Below are 21,418 nucleotides of genomic sequence, written 5' to 3'. Positions count from 1 at the left end.
TGTTCCAAACAGACCCCCAAGTTCTGCCTTCCCAGCAGAGCACTGTCCTGTCCAGCTGTCACAGGGGCACCGCAGGTCCTGTTTTTTCAGCCTTCCAGAACAAGTGCTTGCACATTGCTGGTTATTTTTATTTCTCTCTTACTGTAAGCCATGTGAGTGACTAAATGGACAAAACACAAAGCCTCACAGCTCGGGGTTGGTTTTGTTATTTTAATCCCAGCACATTTATTCCTCTGCATAGTCCAAAGTGATTTTTTTTCAAATGATTTAACATGTGATATGGGGATCATCTTGGAATTATCCCCCCACAATCAAATTAAAGGAATTGTGAATGCTGAAACATTGTTTACAGGAGTGGTCATCAAAATTTACCATTGCAGAGGCTTTATTTGCTGTATTTGTAATCAATTACATGTAAATTTTCTTTACAATCTGAGTGCAGATGACCAAGTGCAATTCTGAAGTGTGAATGTTGGATTTGTAAGATTTGGAAGCTCTCTGTCAATAAAAGTGATAAAAGGACTTGAGCACTTTGGCTGCCTGTTGTAGATTCAGAAAGTGTCACCTGTGTGAGGTGGGGACCTGCAGCTGCTCTTTCATCAAAAAGTCCTGTCTGGGAGGATAATTCTTCCTGCCAGTGGTGAGGGATGAGCCCGGGGCTGGGTCAGGAAGATTTGTGTTCACAACTGGTCCCATTTCTATGGCAGGAGGGAATGCCCCACTCTACCCGTGGGCAGGTGAATTGTGCCACGTCCCTTGGTGCCATCAGTGTCACCCGGGGCTCTGGGACAGAGTCTGGGCCCCTTCCCCGAAGGGAGGACACTGCACCAGGGGCACAGTGCAGCTACAGCCCCTCTGCCTGCACCCAGCCCTTTCTCAGCCCTTTCCACATCCTCCCCTGCAAAACCAGCAGCAGCAGCAGCCGTGTGAGGCACCTGCAGCCTCCCCGGGGGTGCTGGCTGTGCCTGCGTGTGCTGGGGAGCCCACAGGTTCCTGGCACACAGTCCTGGAAAGTCCCCCAGCAGCATCCTCTTCCTCCCACGGGGGGAACTGGGGTGCCCATATCAGCCCCGTGCCCCCGGGAGCTGCTGTCTGTGCTGGGGATGGTGCCCACCCTCACCCTCTGCCTGCTGGGCAGCTCTGCCCTGCTCCTCAGCACCACGCCCGGGGCTCAAGGTAAGGCAGAACAGCAGCTCTGCTCCTCTGGGGCCTTCCTTCCACAGCCCTCCTCTTCCTCACCGCTGCTCCTCTCCTCGCTGCGTTCTCTCCGTGCTTTTCTCTGGGGGTAAATGGGGGCCCCGCACTGGTTCCAGGGGGATTTGGGCATCACAGAGCCTGCGAGCTCCTCTGCTGATGGCAGAGACCCTCTGGGGTCATCAGAGCCACGGCTGGCACCCCCAGCCCAGGCTGGGCACCCCCAGCCAGCCCCCTGGCACCACCGTGTGCTCCTGGCAGCCCGGATCCCTGTTGGGTCAGTCCTGGGCTGCCCGGGCAGCGTTTTCCTGGGTCAGATTGGGCCCTTAGGAGGGATTTCGGAACCTGCAGAAAGGCCAGGAAAGGCCCTTGACCTCGCTGGGTGGTTGACATGAAATGCTGGACACCCAGATTTTGTCAGCTGAGGTTACAGCGGGGTCCCCGAGGAGCTCAGGGAGGGTCCTGCAGCCCCAGGACCCCCACCCCAGCTGCAGCCCGCAGTGCATGGCACTGTCTGGGCACCGGGCTGCACAGACACCCTCCACACGGCGCGGGCCCTGCGAGCTGTGCAGGTGAACATTTCCTTTCTCTCCCTTTCCCAGCTGCCCACTGCCCCTTCCCACATGTCCGGTATGGGGCGGTGTCCCCTCATCGCTCCTACCACAGGATACGGGAAACTGTGACCTTCACCTGCAACCCGGGGTACACCCTGCGGGGTCCCCACAGCAGCACCTGCAGAGCTGGCTACTGGTGGGACCCGCCCCTGCCAGAGTGCAAAAAGGGTGAGTGTCCCGCGGGGAAAGCTCCCTCTTGTGTCCTCTCAAATTCAGTGGAAAGGTAAAGCCGGGATGGATCTGTCCTGCCTTCCCTTCTCCAAGAAGTGCTTCCAGTCTGGCTGGCAGAGGGGCAGAAACACGCTGGGGTGGGGCCTGGGGACGGCTGTGCCCTGCCTGGGGCTCTGAGAGCGATGGGGAGAAGTTAACCCTGTGGGACGGCAGGATCTGATTCTCTGATTCTGGGCAGAGGTGGGTTCACCTTCACTGCAGAACGGAAAGTAATCAACAACTTCTCACTGCTCTTGCTGCTTCCACATCAGTGTGGGTACCTGCCAAACTCTGTGATGTTCCTGTAGTCCTGTCGGGACTGCCGTCACTGCCAGTAATTCGTCCCAGGTGCAGCCGCACCTTTAGCGAACTAAAGCCTAGATCCAGCAAACGGAGCACAGAGCAGAATTCAGGATATCACCCTGGCATTGCCCGAGCTGTCCCAGCAGAACACAAAGCACAAAGAGCAGACCTGCAGGATGATTTCTTCCCCTCCCTCCGCAGAGGTGACATGTCCTCGGGCACCGAGCATCGCCAACGGGAGGCACAGCGGGCAGCCCTCGGCCAGGGTTTCCCGGGGAGTGACCGTGTCCTACAGCTGCAAGGAGGGCTTTGAGCTGCTGGGCAATGTGTCCATCACCTGCACGGACTCCGGGCTCTGGAGCCGGCCCCTGCCCCGCTGTGAAGGTGTGTGAAAGGTGCCTCACTCCTGCGGCGGGTTGGGGTGGCAGGAAGGGTGCCGGGAGTCCTGTAGGATCCTGGCAGTGAGGACAGGGGAGGGAGGGCTCTGTGTGTGCAGGACCCAGCTCGTGCAGTGAACTTTAAAGGACGCTGTCCCTGTTCCCACAGCCATCGGTTGTCAGGTGCCCGAGGTGCAGAACGGGAGGGTCCACAACCTGCAGAGCACCTACAGAGCTGGAGAGACTCTGCACTTCGACTGTCAGCCTGGCTATGCAACAGAGGGCACCGATGAGGCTCGGTGCCATCCCGGGGGCACCTGGGACCCTCCGGTGCTCGTGTGCCAGAAGGGTGAGTGTGGCTGCTGCTCGGGAACAAAATTCCTGTTTGTTCCTGAAAACAGGAACAGGGGGTGCAGACAGGTACAGGAGTGCAGACAGGAACAGGGGGTGCAGACAGGAACAGGGGTGCAGTCAGGTACAGGGGGTGCAGACAGGAACAGGGGGTTCAGGCAGGTACAGGGGTGCAGACAGGCACAGGGGTGCAGACAGGTACAGGGGTGCAGACAGGTACAGGGGTGCAGACAGGAACAGGAGTGCAGACAGGAACAGGGGTGCAGACAGGTACAGGTGTGCAGGCACGGATTTAGCCCATTCGTGCAGCATCACTCCGGCTGCCTTGCTCTTGCTCCATGCTCTCTCTCTGGGTTCAATTTCTCATCTCCCTCTCGCAGTCCGGCCGTGCCCGATGCCTCCAGAGGTCGCCAATGGAAATCACAACGGGCAGAACAAAGCCTTTTATACCACTGGAATGTCTGTAAGGTACAGCTGCAATCCTGGCTATTACCTGGTTGGAAATGCCGCTGTGTTCTGCAGAGCATCGGGGAGCTGGAGCCAGCCCCTCCCTCGCTGTGAAGGTGAGCCTGGGCTCTGTCCCCTCGGGGGACAAACTCACCGTGTGGCTCTGAGCACAGGTGAGACCCTCATGAAATCCACTAAGACCTTCAGTGAGAGACTAAGTTCCATTTTAATGAAATATATGGGTTTCTGATACATAAAGAACAAGCTAAGGTCCACGAATGCCGAGCCAGCACCCTCCTCCCTGTGCTGCACTCACAGCCTGGCTGCAGGACACCCAGGGATGGTGACAGTGATGGGCATGGAGGGGACACAGCTTTTAGGGGGAGTTTAAACGGATTATTTCAATATTCTTTGTCCAGAAAAATCAGAGGTCAGACAGAACACCCAAAGATTGCTGTCAGGATGCAGCTGGCAGTACCTGGGGTCGAGCCCCCTGTGCTCCCAAAGTCTGACATGCTGCAGGGTGGGGCTGAGCTGGCTCTCCAAAATCCCCTCTTCCAAACTCTCATGAGGTTTTCCCCTCCCTCCGCAGAGGTGACATGTCCTCGGGCACCGAGCATCGCCAACGGGAGGCACAGCGGGCAGCCCTCGGCCAGGGTTTCCCGGGGAGTGACCGTGTCCTACAGCTGCAAGGAGGGCTTTGAGCTGCTGGGCAATGTGTCCATCACCTGCACGGACTCCGGGCTCTGGAGCCGGCCCCTGCCCCGCTGTGAAGGTGTGTGAAAGGTGCCTCACTCCTGCGGCGGGTTGGGGTGGCAGGAAGGGTGCCGGGAGTCCTGTAGGATCCTGGCAGTGAGGACAGGGGAGGGAGGGCTCTGTGTGTGCAGGACCCAGCTCGTGCAGTGAACTTTAAAGGACGCTGTCCCTGTTCCCACAGCCATCGGTTGTCAGGTGCCCGAGGTGCAGAACGGGAGGGTCCACAACCTGCAGAGCACCTACAGAGCTGGAGAGACTCTGCGCTTTTCCTGTGATGCTGGTTACACCACAGAGGGCACCGATGAGGCTCGGTGCCATCCCGGGGGCACCTGGGACCCTCCGGTGCTCGTGTGCCAGAAGGGTGAGTGTGGCTGCTGCTCGGGAACAAAATTCCTGTTTGTTCCTGAAAACAGGAACAGGGGGTGCAGACAGGAACAGGAGTGCAGACAGGAACAGGGGGTGCAGACAGGAACAGGGGTGCAGTCAGGTACAGGGGTGCAGACAGGTACAGGGGTGCAGACAGGAACAGGGGGTGCAGACAGGAACAGGAGTGCAGACAGGAACAGGGGTGCAGACAGGAACAGGGGTGCAGTCAGGTACAGGGGTGCAGACAGGAACAGGGGTGCAGTCAGGTACAGGGGTGCAGACAGGAACAGGGGGTGCAGACAGGAACAGGAGTGCAGACAGGAACAGGGGGTGCAGACAGGAACAGGGGTGCAGACAGGAACAGGGGTGCAGTCAGATACAGGGGGTGCAGACAGGTACAGGGGTGCAGACAGGAACAGGGGGTGCAGACAGGAACAGGGGTGCAGTCAGATACAGGGGGTGCAGACAGGAACAGGGGTGCAGACAGGTACAGGGGTGCAGACAGGAACAGGGGGTGCAGACAGGAACAGGGGGTTCAGGCAGGTACAGGTGTTCAGGCAGGAACAGGGGTGCAGTCAGGTACAGGGGTGCAGACAGGAACAGGGGTGCAGTCAGGTACAGGGGTGCAGACAGGAACAGGGGGTGCAGACAGGAACAGGGGTGCAGTCAGGTACAGGGGGTGCAGACAGGAACAGGGGGTTCAGGCAGGTACAGGTGTTCAGGCAGGCACAGGGGTGCAGACAGGTACAGGTGTGCAGGCACGGATTTAGCCCATTCGTGCAGCATCACTCCGGCTGCCTTGCTCTTGCTCCATGCTCTCTCTCTGGGTTCAATTTCTCATCTCCCTCTCGCAGTCCGGCCGTGCCCGATGCCTCCAGAGGTCGCCAATGGAAATCACAACGGGCAGAACAAAGCCTTTTATACCACTGGAATGTCTGTAAGGTACAGCTGCAATCCTGGCTATTACCTGGTTGGAAATGCCGCTGTGTTCTGCAGAGCATCGGGGAGCTGGAGCCAGCCCCTCCCTCGCTGTGAAGGTGAGCCTGGGCTCTGTCCCCTCGGGGGACAAACTCACCGTGTGGCTCTGAGCACAGGTGAGACCCTCACCAGTGCACTCAGATCCTGCAAGAGGGTCAATTCCATATAAAGTATCTCGTGGAATCAATTAATGCCAAGCCTTCCCGCGGCCGGGGAGGTTTGTGGGGACATCGCTCCGATTTTGTTGCTGCAACATGAACAGTCTGTGCTTTTGTGTTTGCTTTTGCTCTGATTCCTGCACACCCTCATTCCCAGGGACTGTGTGCATCAATCCAACCATAGCCAATGGAAGGCAAGTTGGTGGCCACGGACCCCTCTCTGCACCTGGGCAAACGGTGACATTTCGGTGTCACAATGGTTACAGCCTGCGGGGCAGTGCCAGCGTGTCCTGCCAGGAGGATGGCAGCTGGCAGCCCCCTGCTCCTGAGTGTGACAGAGCCCTGCCCCACCACAACTCCTCCAACAGGTCTCCAGGTACAGGGCAGAACTGCCTCGGGGTACACTGTTATTTCATGTCCCCTAATCCTGTTTAAAACATGTTGTTAACCCCTTTGAGGGGAAGATTTAAGCCTACCCTGTGAATAAGAAGCTAATCCTCTGCAATCTTTTGGGAAAATGTGTTTGTTTACTAAGGGCTATATTATAGCTAGTTTGTGTATTAAGGGCTACATATAAAATACACATTTTTGTAAGGCAAACCAAACCCTTTTCCTCCTAGCAGTGCTCTTTGTGTGCCTGCCCCCGATGTGCCTGTCCTGCCTGCTTCTCACCTCTCTTTTCTCTCTCACTAGGTGCTTGTGGTACCCCCACAACGTTACAGTTTGCTGAGCTAAATGTGGAGTATAGAAATGCCATTGGTTTTTCTGTTGGGAAGACTGTGCAATACACTTGCCGCCCTGGATATGCTAAAGTCCCAGGATTGTCACCTACTCTTACCTGCCTTGAGAGCGGAGTGTGGTCAGAAGCACTAGAGTTCTGTAAAAGTGAATAGTTCCTTGCTTTGGTGTCCATTGTGGCAGGAGGATCAGGTCCCAGGTTCTGTCCATGCTGCCAAAACCTTGATGTTATTCTGAATATGTGACTAGTAAAGCCATGTAACCCTTTGTTGTTGGAAACTTGTGTTGGGAATGTGGGCAGGGGACTGGAGGAATAATTGCGTATTTTGTACGGGGGTGTAGAGAGACAGGAGCCTAAAATAAGGATGTTTTCCTTCCCCAGGGAAACAGTGCAGTCACCCTGGTGAGCCTGTGAATGGCAAGATTATTTCCCTGACAAATCTCCAGCTTGGGTCTACAGTGGTTTACAGCTGTGAGGAAGGGTAAGTCCTGGTTTGGAGATGGGTTAGGTGAGTGTCCCCTCTTTTAATCCCTTTTCATTCACTCCCAGTAAATGGATTTTGTACAGAAGCCCCTGCACTGGGTTCTGTGCCTATAGAGGACATGAGGAGCTCACCATTGTGCCCATACACATAAATACTGGGAGATGGGTCAGGGCAGCAAGGAAGGAACCTCTCCTTCAGGGCCACAGCTCTGCTGCCAGCAGAGCAGATCCCACATCCCAGGGGCTGGGGAGGAGCAATAATTCCAACTGAAATGGCTTGGGATGAATGACCAACCCTTTTAACACCAGGCACAGGCTAATTGGACAGTCCAGCAGACACTGTGAGATCTCTGGGGGACGTGTCGAGTGGAGCGGGGACATTCCCCTCTGTCAGCGTAAGTAGCTCATGGCTCTGGGGGTTTGCATGGATCTGGGAAATGTTTTCCACCAGAGCCTGCCACATCTTTCCAATCAAAGCTTTCGCAGGCAATTTCTCTGCTCTGTGGGCAGGAAAATTATTGGAAGGTTTGGAAGTAATACGAAAGCAGTCTGGGAAAAGATACAAGATCCCAAATCTTACAGGATTATGGAAAGCAACACCTCAGATGGGGCTTTTCCAGCAGTGCTTGAGTGCCCTGCTGCTGACTGACACCATGAGCCCACTGCAGGAGAGCAGGGGAAAACATGTTCAGCTTGGGGTTGTTTTGTCAGACCCATAGAGACCTAGGGACAGACAGAGCATCAAGCCAGGGCCAACAGTGAACCCTAAATCCCATCCTGTGGGATTGCTCCCTCTCTGCAAGCACTGGTGAGTGCCCAAGAGCTGCTGTGCTGCTCCTCAGCAACTCCACCTGGGGGTTTCTCTGCTGGTCAAGTGGTGTGGCTGAGCAGGGGACAATTATGAAGAAAGAAACATTTCTTGGTACATTCTGGGGTTTTAAAGCATTTCCCAGAGTCTCCAGGTAGGTGTGAAGCACAGGTGACACACAGACCGTGCCCGTTGCACATCCTGGCACCAGGATTTGACACAAGTGAGTATTGTAAGTATTTGTAAGTATTTGATGTAAGTATTTGATTTCTTATTTCTTTAAAAGTAGAAAATGCAAAGCAAGCAGGTGTTTCCTCCACGGAGCTTTGATTTCTGCTCTGCTTTCTACCTGCCAGGGAGGTGGGATCCTGTCGCCATCAAACTCCCGCCTGGGAGCACACCTCATTCCATCTTTAGAACAAGTGTTTGACCGAGGGATTCCAGGTGCTTTGGTGCTGCTGTAGAACTGATACACCTTGTTCTGCACTTCTGCAGGCATCCCTTGCAAGCCCCCTCCGGACATCCCCAACGGGAAACACTCGGGGAGGCTGCAGGACGAGTTCCACTACGGCAGCTCGGTGATCTACACCTGCAACCCCGGCTTCCCTGTGCACGGGGAGCTCTCCATCCACTGCACCACCCGTGACGGCTACAACGGCGTCTGGAGCGAGCCCCTGCCCGCCTGTGGAGGTGGGGCTGGGCTGCCTGAGCGTGCAGGGACCCCAAGAAATCCTCCCAGCACTGCTGCTCCGTGCTGGGAAACACTGGGAAACTCCAGCCAGCTGGAATTCTTGCCCTGGTATTCTTAAGCTGAAGCCAGGCAGAGCAGGGGAGGCTGGAGGGCCACCCTGCTGCCCCAGGATCCCCTTTTCCCTTGGAGATGTTTGATATTGCAGCATCGTCTGTAGGAAAATGATTTTCAGGCTTGTGTCTTAAAATTGCAATCCTTGGTGGCTTCACAGCTCTGCCTGAGGGCCTGTTTTGAGCACCTGCACATATTTTTTTTTTTTTTCCAGAGGCCAATTGTCCTGTCCCACAGATCCAGAATGGGAGGATCGTGGCTTCCAGGTCTGCCTATGCACACAAGGACACTGTGACCTTTGAATGTGACCCAGGCTACGTCATTCGTGGCCACAGAGAGGTCCAGTGCCAACCAAACAACACCTGGGAGCCCCCTGTGCCAGTCTGCCAGCAAGGCAAGTGTCCCAAGAGGGCACTAACCCTCCCCTGCTCTCCCAAATCCCCCTTTTCTGGCTCTTGAACCCCGGGCTGTGTCTCTGTCCTGGCAGCTGGCTGCAGAGCTCCTGCCAGGCTGGGCTTTGCCGAGCTGAAGGAGCCCTACAGGAACCAGACGAAGTTTCCTGAGGGCAGCAGGGTGGAATACGAGTGCCAGCCTGGCTACACCCAGCTCCCGGGGGTGTCACCAGCCGTGACCTGCCTCAGGAACCAGACGTGGTCTGCAGTGCTGGAGTTCTGTAAAAGTACGTCTGAGCACCCAAAGTGGGAGGCTTGGCTGCTCCTCCAGCTTTGGGGGTGTCTCTGCCTGCTCCCAGTGGTGACATCCCTGCCTGGGATGGGAACACAGCTGAGGGATGACAGAGGTTGGAATTCCCTTCCAGGGAAGCAGTGTCCCAACCCAGGAAACCCAGTGAATGGCAGAGCTGCTGTCCTGACAGATCTCCTCTTTGGATCCCGAATTAATTACACTTGTGACAAAGGGTGAGTCCTGCCCTGCTGAGAGCAAAGTGGATTTTCAGCTTTACACAACCCAGTTCCCAAGTCAGAACCCTTGGCTGCCACTTGCAAGGGTTGTAAAGAAATCTCAAGAAAATATCACTGTTAAATTAATTAATTAATCCTTCTGTGTGGTCCAGGTACAAGCTCGTGGGAGTCTCCCAGAGAATTTGTGAGGTCTCTGGCACACATGTCTTGTGGAGTGGGGATCCTCCTGTCTGCCAGCGTAAGTAGGCCACCACAACAGGCCCTTGGAGATGCTTTATGAGATAAAATGGAACTTCTTTCAAGGCAAAGGTTTTCTTGTCACTGAATGCGTAAAATATTTCCTCTTTCTCTTCATTTTGTTTTGGATATGCTTCTGAAAATGGTTTCAAAGGTCGTTTATTTGTTCTGGTCCAAACTAGGAAGACACATTAATGAAAATGGTTTCAAAGGTTTTTTATTTGTTCTGGTCCAAACTAGGAAGAAACACTAATATTTTAAACTGCCTGTTAGTGGGTATTTCTCACTGGCCAGTCTCTCTCTGTGTCACTGGTGGTTCTGGGAAGGGAGGTAAGAATTGTCCCAGCACCTCCAGACATGGGCAGCAAGGAAATGACTCACAGGAGGGGGCAGATTTTCTTTCCCGCGTGTGATTTTTTTTTTTTTTTCCCACGCCAAGTTTGTTCCTGGAGAATTCTGGTCATTGTGTCACTGCTGAGGTGACACTCACTCTCCATCAGCGCCCTCCCCGGGCAGGGTGCGTGCCCTGGGCAGTGCTGACCGTGCCCCCGTCCTGCCCACAGGTATCACCTGCTCTGCCCCTCCGGCCATCCCCCACGGGACACACAGCGGGGGCTCCAGGGACAGCTTCTCCTTCGGGGACGTGGTCACCTACACCTGTGCCTCGGGGCTGGCCCCAGCTGGGGACACCTCCCTGTCCTGCACCTCTGTGGATGGGGAGCATGGCACATGGAGTGGGGCAGTGCCACGGTGCCAAGGTACAGCTGGGGGTGTGCCCAGAGCCAGCTCGGGCTGTGCCTGGCACAAGGGATGTGGGGAGGCATGTCACACATGTCTCACACTCCTCTGATTCTATCTATATTTTTATTTTTATTTTTATTTTTATTTTTATTTTTATTTTTATTTTTATTTTTATTTTTAAATTTTATTTTTTTTAATTTTTATTTCTATTTCTATTTCTATTTCTATTTCTATTTCTATTTCTATTTCTATTTCTATTTCTATTTCTATTTATTTCTATTTCTATTTCTATTTCTATTTCTATTTCTATTTCTATTTCTATTTTTTAATATTTATTTATTTATTTATTTATTTATTTGTTTATTCACAGCGGTCAAGGTCGGTGTTCCAAACAGCTCGGAGGATTTACAATTTTCTTAATTGTTTCTCTACACATCAAATGCTTATTTGAGAGGCGTTTTGGTATAACAGCTTTTTCTTTTTGTTGCTGGTGGGGAAGTACTATTATTGCTTCAGTTTTCATTACAACTTAATTTGATGCATGCATTGCTTCCAAAAAAGATCTAAAGAAAAGGATGCTGGTCTCTGATGGAGAAAAGAGCTGAGAAAAGCTCCTGGAAAAGTTTATCACCTTGTCCTGAGCGATTGCACTCGTGTTGTCTCCCTCCTTTGCTTGCAGAAGGTCGGATTTTTGGTGGTTTTTCTTGCCCTGTGCCCGTTTCTAACGCTCCTCTCCTTGTCCCTGGCAGAGGTGAGGTGTCCTGCGCCCCCCAGAATTGCCAACGGGCGGCACAGTGCCAGCCCCGGGGCCGGGCACAGCCCGGGCTCCGTGGTGCTGTACTCGTGTGCCGAGGGCTATTCCCTGCTGGGGAGCGCCTCCATCCACTGCACGGCCAAGGGAACCTGGAGCCGGCCCCAGCCCCGCTGCCAAGGTGCGCTCCTGTGGCTTCCCCTGCCTGCCCCCGGGTTCTTTCCTCCTCCTTGGCTCTTGGTTTAATCCCTGCCATCAAATCCCCAGGGAGGGGCAGAGACAGAGAAGCCACGGGCAGGAGGAGCCCCATGCGCCTCTCTGGGTTTCCCTTTCTGTTCCCGCCGAGTACAAACGCTCAGGAACAGCTGAATAATGATATTTTTGTGTAAGAACCAGAGTCAGGAATGTTGAAATGCCGGGGGAAGTGATGGCAAGGCGCTGTCCCTGCCCAGTGCCCCTCCACAGCCAGGATGGGTTTCACATCCCCAGCTCCTCACACCCTCCTGCTCTTCCCTTCCAGCAACTGGCTGCACCAGGCCAGAAATCGAGAATGGAAAAGCCACTGGCTCGGAGACCACCTACAGGCTGGAGGACGTTGTTTTCTTTGAGTGCAACTTTGGTTATGCCTTGAAAGGCTCTCAAGAGTCTCAGTGCCAGTTTGGGGGCAAGTGGCACCCTCCTGTCCCCACCTGTGAGAAGTGTAAGTGCAAATGAGGGGCAGGGTGGTAGCTGATTTCTGAACCTCTGTGTGGAGGTAAAGAGGCTGCTCTCAAGGGCTGGGAAGGAAAAACGTGCTCATATTTGTCCATCCATCCTCATAATCCCCATTCAAACCCCTGAGCAGACTGCCTGGGGAGGTGTGGGCATGAGGATCTAAAAGACATGGGTGTCGTGCTTGGGGACATGGGGTAGTGGTGGGTTTTTCCAACCTAAACGTTTCTGAGATTCAGACCCTTGTTAAATGTAGGGCTCTTTAAATGAATTCACAAAATCCCATGAGCCAGGCTGGAGCCTGATATCATTCACAGCCACAGAAAGACCAGAGCAAGTTGTGAGTGTCACAGATGGAAACTAGCAGCTGTAGTTGCCTAAATAATGAGACACTCTCATTATTATGTCAATAAGCTCAGAAAACATGGAGGCTTGAAGGCAGGAGTGGGTAGGATGGAAATATCATTCAGTGACAGCCCTGGTTGCTGTTGGGCAGAAGTGAATGGGAAAGAACAAAGTTAAAAGGCTGCCTTACCCTAAGGGAACATTTTCTCTCCTTGCAGTGCTGCCATGTCCTTCCCCTCCAGTTATCAGAAACGGCCAGCACAACAGCAAGGGTGTGAGGGAGTTCATCCCTGGCATGTCAGTGAAGTACCACTGTGAGCCTGGGTACGCTCTCACTGGGAAAAGCATGGTTTCCTGCTTGCCCTCGGGAGTCTGGAGCATCCCTTACCCCCGGTGTGAAGGTGAGCTGGAAATGCTGTTACCCGCAGAGGAAAGGGAGAGCACTGTGCTCACACAGCTCCCAAAACCAGAGGAGGACCCCTCAGCTCTGGCAGCCGCTCCCCAACCCTGAGCTCTGCTGCTTTTCCCTCCCAGTGATCACCTGCAGCAGCCCCAGCATCAAGGACGGGGAGGTGGCAGAGGGCTGGAGGGCTGTGTACCACCCTGGGGACAACGTCACCTTCCAGTGCCACCCGGGCTTCGTGCTGAGGGGCAGCCGTGGGGCCGAGTGCCAGCCCGACAGCCGCTGGGTGCCTGCTGTCCCCACCTGCCAGCCAGGTGAGCCAGCTGTGAGGGGTTTGGCTGTGGTTCCAGCGCTCCACCTGCGGGTACAGCCCTAAAGCTCTGCTCTCTGCTCCTGCCCTGGCAGTGCTGCTGTGCCCACCGCCCCCCGTCATCGCCCACGCCACGCTCAGCGCCCAGCCGGGGACCAACTTCAGCAGCGGCACCTCCGTGAGCTACAGCTGCCAGCCCGGCTTCTCCCTGCTCGGGGACCCCTCGCTGCTGTGCACGGCCTGGGGCAACTGGAGCCTTCCCTACCCACGCTGTGCAGGTGGGGCTGGCTCAGCATCCATCCATCCTGTACCAGGCTCAGCATCCATCCCCTGCCAGGCTCAGAATCCATCCTGTACCAGGCTCAGCATCCATCCCCTGCCAGGCTCAGAATCCATCCTGTACCAGGCTCAGAATCCATCCTGTACCAGGCTCAGCATCCATCCCCTGCCAGGCTCAGAATCCATCCTGTACCAGGCTCAGAATCCATCCTGTCCCAGGCTCAGAATCCATCCCCTGCCAGGCTCAGCATCCATCCTGTACCAGGCTCACCCTGGATCAGGCAAACCTGCCAACCTGCAGGATTGCATGGTGTAGCGAGAACCACATGCAGGAGCTGTGCTCACTTTTGTGGCACTGGGATTAAGCTGGTGACATTACTCAAGTTTCCCAAAAGGAGACTGGCTTGGGTTTTCTAAATATTGAAATTAAAGATTTCTGTACTCTACAGCCCAGAGTCATGTGAAGGCACCACACTGGCCAAACTGTTTTTTTTGGATATTATTTTATCTTGTTTTAAGACCATATAAATTAGGTGCCTGCGTCCTTACATGCTGAGTGTTATTTGATGCAGACAAATGTCATAGAACACACGTTAATAACCTGGGGTTTAACAGTGCCTATCAATGCACCTGTTTCTCTTTAGCTTCATTTCACAGCCAAGGACATTTTCCTCATGCCCATTTTGTATCTTGGCAGCTGGTTGTGGCACACCAACACCGCTGCTGTTTGCTGAGCTAAGCAAGGAATATGAAAATGAGACTGAGTTTCCTGTTGGGATGACTGTGAACTACACTTGTCGGCCTGGATACGTGGAACAGCCACAGATATCACCAACTGTCACGTGTCTTGAAAATCTCACGTGGTCTGAAGCCCAGGAGTTTTGCAGAAGTAATTTTGCAGCTGCTTCTGATTTGTTTTAATTGCTGTGTGCTAAAGCCTTGCAATTTCTCCTTTACCATTCCCTGCTCTGGAGGGTTTGGGCAGACTCCTGAAAATAGTGATTCTTTTCCTATGACACTGAGTTAAAGAAGCTTAAAACCAGCTCATCTCAACCCCTGCTGTGGCTGCTCCAAACCCCAATGTCCAGCCTGGCCTTGGACATTTCCAGGGATCCAGGGGCAGCCACAGCTGCTCTGGGCACCCTGTGCAGAGCTTTCCCACCCTGGCAGGGAGGAATTCCTTCCCAATATCCCATTTCACCCTGCCCTTTGGCACTGGGAAGCCACTCCTGTCACTCCATCCCTTGTCCCAAGTCCCTCTCCAGCTCTCTTGGAGCCCCTTTAGGCACCAGAAAAGGCTCTAAGGTCTCCCTGGAGCCTTTTCTTCAGGCTGAACAACCCCAACTTCCCCAGCCTGCCTCAGTGTCATGGACCTGCCCTTTCCTCAGTTTTGTTTTGTCCTCTCTCTTTAGTGCTGCAGTGCTCTTCACCTCCAAATATTGACAAAGGAAACCACGATGGCCATGACTTGGAGGTTTTTCCCACTGGGATGGTTGTGAACTACAGCTGTGACCCTGGCTACAGCCTCCTGGGAGAGGCTTCCATCTACTGCACCGACTCTGGCAACTGGAGCCTCCCTCTGCCTCAGTGTGCAGGTACACCGTGGTTCCAGGCTTGGACTTATGGATAGCCTGGGACTTTTGCCTGTAGAACTCATCCTCACCCTTCCCAAAATTCTGAATCCTTTACCCTCCCCTTTTTTTTTTTTAAACACTCATTTAACACAATGATTTTAAACCCTACATACTCAAAAGACATTTCAAAACAACTTTTGTGTTGACATATCTGTTTCTCTCTGGTTGTTCCCCTGATAGGTGGCTGTGGTGCACCTCCAAACCTCACCTTTGCTGAGCTAACCAGGGAATACAGAAATCAGCAGGAGTTTGCTGTTGGGGACACCGTGCGCTACAGCTGCCGGCCGGGACACTTGAGACGCCCCAGAGTGCCCCAAATTCTGACTTGCCTCCAAAACCACACGTGGTCTGAAGCCCTAGAGTTCTGTAAAAGTGAATAGCTCCATCCCTTTGGTGTTGGTTGTTGGAAATTGTCTTTTTTTGTGGGTTTCTTAGAGCAATTTTGGAAGGAAAGATTCTTACATGGCTTTACTAGTCACATGGTCTGGGCCATTTTGGGCCTTTTTGAAATCTTATCTTTATTGATGTCAGAACTTGGACAGAGCCTTCAGATACCTTCTCACAGTGTGTTACACAGCCTCGAGAGAGGAGTTTAAACTCGGCCTTGCTCTTTCCCAGGGAAGCAGTGTAAACACCCAGACCCCCCCAGGAATGGCAGAGTTGTTGTCACAGATCTCCTTTTTGGGTCGAGCGTGAACCACACGTGTGATGAAGGGTGAGTCCCACGCTGCCTTTGCTGACTCCATGTCCGAGTTTGGTGTTGGGTAAAGGATCAGAGCCCTCTCCTCTGCACAGCTGTTCTCCCACAGCAGACCTGAATTGGAATTTTGATTTCAATTTCGCTGTAGTTGCCTACTCTGGAAAGGGAGAATTGTCTCATTTTTTTCCTCCTGTGCTCAACAGATTAATTTGCAAACCAGTTTCAGTTTTCCTTCTCAGATGGCCTTGAGCAGGAGCTGAGAGTGGGAGCAAGCCCGTGATGTAAGGAGGCTCCAGCCCTCTGGAAATCAGTTGGGTCCTGCCTTAGCACCTGACCAGTCTAACCCAGAGTTTTTGGGGTCAGAGCTGCTCCTCTTGGATCTGGGAAGAAGGAACTTGGTGTCCTTCATTCCCACAAGTCAAACCACCAGAGCTGACCTGGCGATAGCTGGAATGAGGAAGCTGCAGAAGGAAACCCCTGGGGAGGGAAAAATCCAACCTGAAGGACTTGGTATGAGCTGGTATTTCTCTCTCTGTACCCCCAGGTACAGACTGGTGGGACAGTCCCACAGGAAATGTGAGATTTTGGGACAAGATGTTGCTTGGACTGGTCTGCCTCCCATCTGTCAGAGTAAGTAGGTCACCACTAGATCAGGGCCCAAATTGCCATATTAAGTCCTTAAAATTAAAAAGCATTTATTTTAAACAAATACAATTAAATAAATTAGACTATTAAAACATAATATTCCTCTGGGACAGGGGTTTTTTATGATTGCATGTTTGGTTTCTTCTAAAAATCTTCCAGATGTAAACCTTTGATCTGTCACAGCAATGCAGACTGAAGAGCTGCGAGATGCCTGCAGGGACTTGTCGCTTTTGTTTCAAAACCATAAATAAGAAATCAAGTAAAAAATGTATTTTGTAGTAGAAGAGTGGTATTTTGAGTACGATTGAAACAGAATTTTCCAAATCCTGTACTGTTACCCAAAGCACAAGCATGTTTTTCAGGGGTTGATCATTGCAATTAGTCTTTTCTTCAGATGGAATTGCTTTGGAAGGCACGAGGTTGGGATAGTAAAGGATTCATGAGAATGACAGCACTGACAGAGTTCTACCCCATTTCATGTATTTATTAGCATATATTCACACTATTCTGTTTATGGGCACAAAACTGTGTTTATACATTTAATACTGTGGTACCCTTAAGGTCCCTAAAAGAACTAAAACCCCTCAGTTCTTAGAATTATTCTTATGCGAGTCCTACCTGTGAAACTCCTGTGAGCACACTGAGAGTGGACCTTAGGATGGGTTCACTGCAGCACACACATGGCTTTGTATCCCTAAACAGGAATTTCTCTTTCAGGGGTGGTGTGCCCGGTCCCACAGATCCGGAATGGGAGGGTGGCTGTCCCCAAGCCCCGCTACACCTACAGGGACTCTGTCACCTTCAAGTGCCACAGAGGCTTCACCCTGAGAGGCCACCCCACGTCCCAGTGCCGAGGTGACAGCAGGTGGCACCCACCTCTACCTGTCTGTGAGCAGGGTAAGGATCAGCTCTCGGCCTTGTTGGGATTGCACATTCCTCCTCATTTCTCCTGCCCACTCACCGAAGCCAAAGCTGGTTTTATTTTTCCTGTTTGCTCCAGTTACTTTAAGGAGAACCCAGAAATTTTTCCTTTCCTTTACGTATGCCTCTCTTCACACTCAGGAGATGAGCCAGGGCTTGGGTAATACTGTAAGTATTGGCCTGATTTGCACTTTCTCACACTGCTTGTTGCAATCCATAATCCACATTCTCGTTGCTCCCTAGAAGTGAGGGAGCTGGTAGCTGCAGGACACTGACTATCAGAGAGGAGTGAATTTTTTCCTGGAAACGTAACACCAAGATGATAGGAAATGAAAGTAAATTTGTGCATTTTATTTGCTTAACCACGTTTCTAAACCCTTCATGCTGCATTTAGATGGAGCGGCAGAACGCTATCACCACCCTGAAAGCACAACAAAGCCAGGTAGGTCTCTTACCTGAAGAACCGAGATTTAATTTACTAATCACTAACTCCTCCTCCCAACCTGTCCTGCTTTTTTGAGGGATTTTTGAGCCAGTGCTGTGGGGGGGGGAGCATTCAGCCTTCCCCAGCTGCTCAGAAGTTTTCCCTCTTGCCTCTCTGAGCTCTGTTTTGATCTGCACATCTCTGTTTTCAGTACCGCACTGCTCCAAGCCTGCAGATATCACCCACGGGTTTTTCCGTAGCCCAGAAAAAGCAGTTTTTACTCCGGGAACATATGTGAACTACATCTGTAAGCCTGGCTTCTCTCTCCTGGGGACAGCATCCATTCATTGCACAGCATCTGGAGCCTGGAGCCATCCCCCTCCCGTCTGTCAAGGTGTGTTTCGGCTGGGCTGCGGACATCGAAAAACAAAGGACATTTAACAAGCCTTGCCTTAGGGGAAGGTTTGTAGAAGGTCTAAATCTTAGTACAGAATGTGAGATAAGAACAAGCTCGAGTTTTTAGCCTTTCCGAAGCTTGCTGGAGTTACAGGGGTGTGGGCTGCTGTGCCCAGGGGAAGAAATTCAAAGGGAACAGTCGAGGCTGCAGAGGGACAGCGCCTCGATCACTCCCCGGCCACCCTTCAGCATCCTGTTGTTCGTCTCTCCCCGCCTGCCCAGCTGTGAAGTGTCTGCAGCCTCCAGACATCCCCAATGGAAGTCTGGAAGGCAACACCTCAGGCACGTTTCCCTCCGGAGCCGCGGTTTCCTACAGCTGCGATCCCGGTTACTCACTGCTTGGGAACGCTGTCATCAGCTGCACGGGCTCGGGGTCCTGGAGCCAGCCCCTCCCGCAGTGCAAAGGTGAGTCTGTGCTTCCCTGGAATCCCCCGCGCGACTGCGGCACCGCCCCGGTTCTGCAGCCACAAAGAAAGGAATTATCCTGCGGAAAGAGAATTAATTCCTGCCTACACTCCGAAAGGAAATCAAGAGCAATGTCCTAAATAACCCACAGCTGCGTTTCTCAGATTTTGTGTTCCCTCTAAATGCCCTCTTTTTACTGCTTCCCATTTCAGAGATCCGATGTGAATTCCCGGATGTCCAAGGTGTTAAAAAATCCATTAAAGGAAATACTTACCGCTCTGGGACTAACATCACTCTTGAATGTGACGATGGTTACATGCTGGAAGGCATCAGTCACACCCAGTGCCAGGAGGATTTCAGCTGGGACCCTCCCGTGCCAGCCTGTAAACTGAGTGAGTGGAATGTGAACAAAGAACAAACAGAAGCGTGCCAATGCATTTAAAACATGCAAATGCCTGTATCGTTACCAAAAGGAAGTGTACACGGTGTGGTTCTGAGAAACGGGGCGTTGTAGGTTTTAGCAGTGGGACACCGGCATGGGGAAGCTGTGGCTGCCCCTGGATCCCTGGAAGTGCCCAAGGCCAGGCTGGACAGGGCTTGGAGCAGCCTTGGATATGGGAAGGTGTCCTGCCCATGGCAGGGGTGTGCAACTGGATGAGCTTTTAGATCCCCTCAATCCAAACCATGCTATGATTCTAAAAGTATTGGTTAAGGACAGTTGAGAAACGCTGTATTTTTGGTAGTACAGTTTGCTGATTTTCTGTTTTCTTCCCCTTCCCTCCAGCATCCCCCAAGTCCGGGTCAGTAGGACTAGGTAAGCAGCTTACAAATATTTTTGTCCCCAGCTCAGTGGCACAGCCTCCCTCTGCTTCCTTGGCAGATACACCGTGTTGTGCATTTCCTGGGCTTTACAACACACAGTGAGAATAACCCGTGTTCTTCTCCCTCAGGAGTGGCAGCCGCCGCAGTTCTGCTGCTCCTGGGGGCCGGTGTAGTCTGGAAAATAATTTCCAAGCAGAAGGAAGGGTAAGACAGCTCTAGCTGTTTGTTCCTGCCCCTTGGTGCCGAGTCCCAAGCTTTATACACTTGATACATTTGAAATATTTCCTTCAGCACATCAAGGCCTTGTAATTTTGTACCTTCAGCTCACGCTTGCAAATGATACAACCTGGAATCCATGGTGTGGTTACGTAATTTTATTTCAAGCCTCTCTTTCTTAAAGGAAACCAAACCCAGTGTTCTTTTACAAGGCAATTCATTGTTTTCTTCTTTTTCATATAGCTACTATCATACCTATGAAAACTATAATTGCAGAACCCCCCTGACTCCAGCGACTGCACACAAAGGCTCGTGTCTCCCATAGGAGGTATGGATTTATATTCCTCAGCACAAAATACCAGTTAGAGCTGCAATAACTATCCTGTTTGTTTATATTGCTGACTGAATTGTCTCCTTGACTGAAGTAGAAATCTCTTTCCCTTTCATCCTCGGATAAAATATTTTATTTTGCTGGCTAGAAGATGTTTTAAACATACTGAGGTTTTAAAACATCCCGTTTTTCTTTCTGACATCACGCTCAAGGTGTGTTTTTATTTTCCCACAATCTGGATGGTTGGTGTGCACAACTCAGACTTCCAGATCAGTCCTTGCTTCTGACTTAAAGCTGCTTTTAGTTTGTACAGATCAGGAAAAAAACTTAAAAACTGCCTTAGTCTCAGTAGAGTCAGAAAAGGACAATGAGCTTGGTTTCTGGGGATTTTTATTGCTTTCACACTTGCTACAATGGTGTTTTTACTTACAAGTGAATCTACTTTCTATGGTGGATGTACAGCAGCCAACAGTGAGTTTTCACTTTTAGCAGCACTTTCCCACAAAGTGGGACATTTAAACAATGTCAGGTTTGGGGTTTTTTTTGGTGATTTCTTTGAAACAAAAGCATTTCCCAGAAACTGCCTCCTCCTTCTCCGGGTGGCCATGGAATCTCTGCACATCAGTACGAAACCAGGAAAGCTCAAATTTCAACACCAGGACATCATCTCCTTCCTAGGCTGGGAATCCGTGCTGCTGCAGACCAGGCACTGGGCTCGTCCCTCGCTCACGTGGAGACGAATTCTGTGGCAAAAAATGGACATTTTACTGTAAATCTTTAATGCTCTTCTGCTCTCAGTAGCTCAGGATCTGATGAGGCTCAGCCTGCGGGTGCTGCCTGGGGGGAATTCTGTGCGCTGCTCCTGATGAAGAATATTTCCTTTATCCCCAAAAAACTGGATAACCAAGTGGATAACCCCAAGCTTTGGTAGGGAGAAAGAATGAATAATGCACTGGCCATGACCCCCATTCCCTGACTCACTGCACCCACCAAAACACAGCTGTGCAAGAGTGGGAGTAACCATGTGTTAATTAATGTATTAATTACAGCTGTATTCACATCTTTATTTCCTTCCAGCAACGCTTATGTGCAATGTTCCTCCACCAATGCTTCACCTAATAAAAGCTGTTGATGACATTTCTGTGTCTTCTTTTAGGTCTACCTAGAACTCTTAAATTTTCTCTTTTTATTATTATTATTATTATTATTTTGGGCTGTTCTATTTTAATGCTGCTCCACCACAAGAGATTTAACTTCCTGCACAGGGGTGTCCATCCTGAGCTGGCTGTTATTTTTAATTAATCACTGCCAGTGTTCAAAATGCAGCAGCTGCATAACTAAATAAACTTTGATTTTTTTTTTCCCTCTTTCCTTGAGCTGCCCAGAAAATGGTTTTCATCTCCTGAGTCATGTAGTGCAAACCGAGGCTGTTGCAAAATTTGGAGTATGTCAAGATTACTCTACATCAGGGCGTTCTTTGGTGGAAGATCTTTGTATACTTTCAATCTTAATCCACAAAGGATGAGTGAAGCAGGCAGGAGCATCCCTTAGTCAAGGGCATCTCCGAGTGCACTAGCTTTA

The 21,418-nt window shown here is 51.7% G+C and overlaps 1 protein-coding gene across 1 annotated transcript in view; it reads left to right on the top strand.

Moving 5' to 3' along the window:
• Positions 1–1,353: 1,353 nt before the first annotated feature.
• The window catches only part of CR1 (complement C3b/C4b receptor 1 (Knops blood group)), a 31,211-nt gene continuing 11,146 nt past the window's right edge, over positions 1,354–21,418 (top strand). Inside the window, exons 1-35 of the mRNA XM_062509341.1 lie at positions 1,354–1,471; positions 1,797–1,976; positions 2,523–2,705; positions 2,868–3,047; positions 3,430–3,612; positions 4,089–4,271; positions 4,434–4,613; positions 5,473–5,655; positions 5,912–6,130; positions 6,448–6,639; positions 6,875–6,974; positions 7,286–7,371; positions 8,280–8,474; positions 8,801–8,980; positions 9,074–9,265; positions 9,404–9,503; positions 9,659–9,744; positions 10,307–10,501; positions 11,234–11,416; positions 12,510–12,692; positions 12,826–13,008; positions 13,100–13,282; positions 13,981–14,172; positions 14,696–14,878; positions 15,098–15,289; positions 15,536–15,632; positions 16,162–16,247; positions 16,980–17,159; positions 17,578–17,625; positions 17,819–17,914; positions 18,286–18,468; positions 18,681–18,860; positions 19,253–19,282; positions 19,419–19,494; positions 20,636–20,764. Coding sequence (XP_062365325.1) covers positions 1,354–1,471; positions 1,797–1,976; positions 2,523–2,705; positions 2,868–3,047; positions 3,430–3,612; positions 4,089–4,271; positions 4,434–4,613; positions 5,473–5,655; positions 5,912–6,130; positions 6,448–6,639; positions 6,875–6,974; positions 7,286–7,371; positions 8,280–8,474; positions 8,801–8,980; positions 9,074–9,265; positions 9,404–9,503; positions 9,659–9,744; positions 10,307–10,501; positions 11,234–11,416; positions 12,510–12,692; positions 12,826–13,008; positions 13,100–13,282; positions 13,981–14,172; positions 14,696–14,878; positions 15,098–15,289; positions 15,536–15,632; positions 16,162–16,247; positions 16,980–17,159; positions 17,578–17,625; positions 17,819–17,914; positions 18,286–18,468; positions 18,681–18,860; positions 19,253–19,282; positions 19,419–19,494; positions 20,636–20,764 — 5,339 coding nt within the window. The remainder of the gene's footprint in view (positions 1,472–1,796; positions 1,977–2,522; positions 2,706–2,867; positions 3,048–3,429; positions 3,613–4,088; positions 4,272–4,433; positions 4,614–5,472; positions 5,656–5,911; positions 6,131–6,447; positions 6,640–6,874; positions 6,975–7,285; positions 7,372–8,279; positions 8,475–8,800; positions 8,981–9,073; positions 9,266–9,403; positions 9,504–9,658; positions 9,745–10,306; positions 10,502–11,233; positions 11,417–12,509; positions 12,693–12,825; positions 13,009–13,099; positions 13,283–13,980; positions 14,173–14,695; positions 14,879–15,097; positions 15,290–15,535; positions 15,633–16,161; positions 16,248–16,979; positions 17,160–17,577; positions 17,626–17,818; positions 17,915–18,285; positions 18,469–18,680; positions 18,861–19,252; positions 19,283–19,418; positions 19,495–20,635; positions 20,765–21,418) is intronic.

Source organism: Cinclus cinclus, chromosome 27 (assembly GCF_963662255.1).
Source record: "Cinclus cinclus chromosome 27, bCinCin1.1, whole genome shotgun sequence".
Lineage (NCBI taxonomy): Eukaryota > Metazoa > Chordata > Aves > Passeriformes > Cinclidae > Cinclus > Cinclus cinclus.
The sequence above is the reverse complement of the archived record's forward strand: the minus strand, read 5'-3'. Positions and strand labels throughout refer to the sequence as shown.